Raw genomic sequence first — 3,606 nt, 5'->3', positions numbered from 1 at the left:
GTGATAGATGCATCATGTCCAAAAATATTATTATATTATATTCATAGATTAATTTTATATGATGTAATGAAAATATTGACAATGAAACCTATAAAAATCTGAAAATATCAACATATATCGATGAAAACTTAAAACTATATTTATAATCCAAAGAAAAGAAAAATGGTAAAGTATAACACAAATTACATCCTTCTCACAGAAAAAATATTAAAAAAAATCCAATTAATCAAAGTTATAATAATAAACAGAGATAGAGCTTTTATTTTTATTTTTGATGGATTTCAATTGATAATAATGGTATAATATCAGAGTTTTCATAAATAATTCAAACAAAATCAAAAATGGGAATTCATATCTTCTTCTAGTTATATATATGAATATATACACATAAAAGTCAAAAGTGTAAAGAACTCATTATATTGATCTATTGCACGTCTTGCCATTGAGCTGCAATAATGAAATATAATTGTGCTGCCATTCAATTCCAGCCAATCATGAAGATATGCTTTTTTTTACATTATATATATAGAGAGAGAGAAGTAGCTAGAAGTGTGCATAGGAATTATTTAGCAGAGTTTGATTTTACAGCTCTCATTATTGAGCCATAACAATGTCAACCAAAATTCCTTTACGGCTCCATGGATTACCCACAATAATAATTCTGCTTCTGAGCTTGGCACCACCTTCCTCTGGTGCCCTCGAGGTGGGTTTCTACAAGGGAAAATGTGGCTTTGGAGATGTCGAATCTATCGTGCAAGGCGTTGTCACCGCCGCACTTAAAAGAGATCGAACTCTCGTTGCTGCTCTTCTGCGTTTACACTTTCACGACTGCTTTGTCTCTGTAACCTCTCCTTTTCTCTATCTCTCGTGATTCTCTCTCGTACGTTAAAAATGTATGGAGAAATTTCAATTCACGTCTCTAAACTTTAGAATATTCTCTAGTTAAGTAAATATTGAAACTAATAATTTTATCAAATTTAAAGTTTAACGATATCAAATAAAACTTAGATAAAATTTCTTTTAACAATTGTCCATGCAATTAATTCTAATTGTTGATTTGGTAAAATCATTATTCGAAAAAGTCTATAGTAATGAAGGCAATATTCATATGCATCATACTTTAGTCACATACAAATAATAAAACAAAATATTAAAAAAAAAGAAAAAAACTCAAATTTGCAACATGTCAAATTACCATTGAACAATGTATTTGTGAGATATGTAGCTTAAGATGCACTTAAGTGTTTTCCTAAAAAAATATTATATTGGTATTTAAAGGGATGTGACGCTTCCCTCCTCCTGGATGGTAGCAATAGCGAGAAGGATGCTCCTCCGAACTTGACCGTTCGAGGCTACGATCTGATTGATGCAGTAAAAATACAGTTGGAGAAGACATGTCCTGGTGTTGTATCTTGTGCTGATATTATTGCCATGGCTACTAGAGATGTTGTTAATTGGGTTAGTTGCTCCTCTTTTATCTATACACAAATCTTTTTACCAATACACACTGGGAATTATATTCAATCATTACTGCACTGTACTTTTTGCAGGCTGGAGGAGGACGATACAACGTCGAAACCGGACGTCGAGATGCCTTCCAACCAGCCAATATTATTGATCTTCCGGGGCCTTCAATATCTGTCAAAGACTCAATTGCAGTCTTCTCCAAAAGAAACCTTAGCGTTACAGATATGGTTTATCTTCTTGGTGAGTACCCCGAGCTTGTTTAACACAAAATCCACATCTTTTATCATATATTTTTAGTGCAACATGGAGTTAGAGAATGGAATCTCCAGGTGAGACTTTTTTAAAAAAACTATTTTAATTTTGTTAGGAGACAGAGTTTTCAAACTACTAGACTTTAACTAGTTGAACTATAGGTCATTTTGACTAAGGTAATTGAACCTAAATTAAATGTTAAAATTGTAATTTAAGAAAATATATGAATTTTAGGTTGTATCAATTAGAACTTTAAACTAATAATTGTATCGATGTATGAATTAATTTAGTCTATTGGTTAATAATTTAGAGTTGTTTTCTCGTGATTTCATTATTGTTTCTAAAAAGTCCAACCATATTAAAAAAAGAATTTATGTTATTATTTCTAAGTAAGTAATGAAAAATAGAAGAAGTCGAGCACATGAAAACTCGCCCAAACTTAGTAAGAACCCGGCGGCAATGGTAAATTTGATGCTCACATTTTTCTTTCCCCCAACGAACTACTTAAACAAAAAGCTCTTATACACATGTAAAAGCTATTATAGTTCTAAAATTAATGAAATATGGGTTAAATTGATTATGTTGCGACAGTTTAATGTGGATACGATTCTAAATTTATGGCACTTCAATTAATTTATTGCACAATCCCCAAACGTTAGGGTGTGCAAATAATGGACTTTTTTTTTTTTTTTTTTATAACAGTAAAAATTTGCTCAAAATTTTATTAACAATGAATATGTGCTTAAGAAACAACAAAGCATAAGCTAAGTAAAAACAATAGAAGGCTTAATTTTCACAAAAGAGAAACGGCTTAATGTTTGCTTGAAACTAAACACAATCAGGTGGTCACACTGTTGGTGAATCACAATGCATTTTCTTCAAGGATCGCCTCTATAATTACAAGAACACAGGGGGACCCGATCCGACCATCGATGATCCATTTTTTCTGAACGATTTACAAACGCAATGTCCTGAAGATTCTGGCGACGAAAACACCGTATTTCTCGACCAGAACCGTATGAGTTCTTTCATCGTTGACAACTCGTTCCATAGGCAGATATCGCGACAAAGAGGAATACTGGAAATTGATCAACAACTTGCTTTGGATCCGTTAACAAAGGATTTGGTGTCGAATGTGGTGTTCCGATCCGACTTCGGCTTCAAGTTTGGACAAGCAATGATCAAAATGGGAAGAATTCAAGTGCTTACCGGCTCTCTAGGGGAGATTAGAAGTACATGTGCGGCTGTTAATTGAATTTATGATGGAATATTATTAAGATCATCATATTCACATCCCCTACTCTCTAATAAGTTCTTCCCATCTCTTGTACCGTCGTCCTAATCTCTTTTGTGTGAATTTTTTTCATTTGTTCATATAACTTTTAATTTCAATTTTACCAATTCAATATTAATCACGAAGTACTTAGGATGACAAGTTAATTAATAATAACTCATCAGCTTCCTTGTAATTTTTTTTTTTAACTATTTCTAAAGAGATACGTTTGGGTTACTAAGTGCATTTGAACATCTTTACTAAGTCGACATCCAAATATGAAATAAGCACAATGAAGCAAGGGATAACGTAAAGAGGGCTAAAGATAAGCCCCAAGAAGTGAAGTAATACAAAAACACGTAAATTTAAAGTAATGGTGCTCGGGCCATAGTGGGAAGGAGGAGAGATCTACTGGTGCAATTAGCCGTGAGAGCGGCAGATGACTTCCCAAAGATCGATGATCGATTTTTTATGGTATTTGAAAATTTTATTATTTTTTTCTAGTTAGGTAGACTAGAGATAGATGAGATTGTATTGAAGATGATGGTGCCTTCTCTATTCTTTTGGCTGATGGAGCAAAATTCAGTGTAGAGAGAATCAATATCAAATGATTA

General features: G+C 32.7%; 1 protein-coding gene across 1 annotated transcript; it reads left to right on the top strand.

Moving 5' to 3' along the window:
* Window positions 1-555: 555 nt before the first annotated feature.
* LOC103499869 (peroxidase 60) lies at window positions 556-3,154 on the top strand. Its single transcript, XM_051079920.1, has 4 exons — window positions 556-841; window positions 1,279-1,458; window positions 1,551-1,707; window positions 2,562-3,154. The coding sequence occupies exons 1-4, from the start codon at window positions 611-613 to the stop codon at window positions 2,972-2,974; spliced, it is 981 nt and encodes a 326-aa protein (XP_050935877.1). The 5' UTR covers window positions 556-610; the 3' UTR covers window positions 2,975-3,154.
* Window positions 3,155-3,606: the final 452 nt, after the last annotated feature.

The sequence above is a fragment of the Cucumis melo genome, chromosome 12 (genome assembly GCF_025177605.1).
Source record: "Cucumis melo cultivar AY chromosome 12, USDA_Cmelo_AY_1.0, whole genome shotgun sequence".
Classification (NCBI taxonomy): domain Eukaryota; kingdom Viridiplantae; phylum Streptophyta; class Magnoliopsida; order Cucurbitales; family Cucurbitaceae; genus Cucumis; species Cucumis melo.
This window is presented reverse-complemented; position numbering and strand designations above follow the sequence as displayed.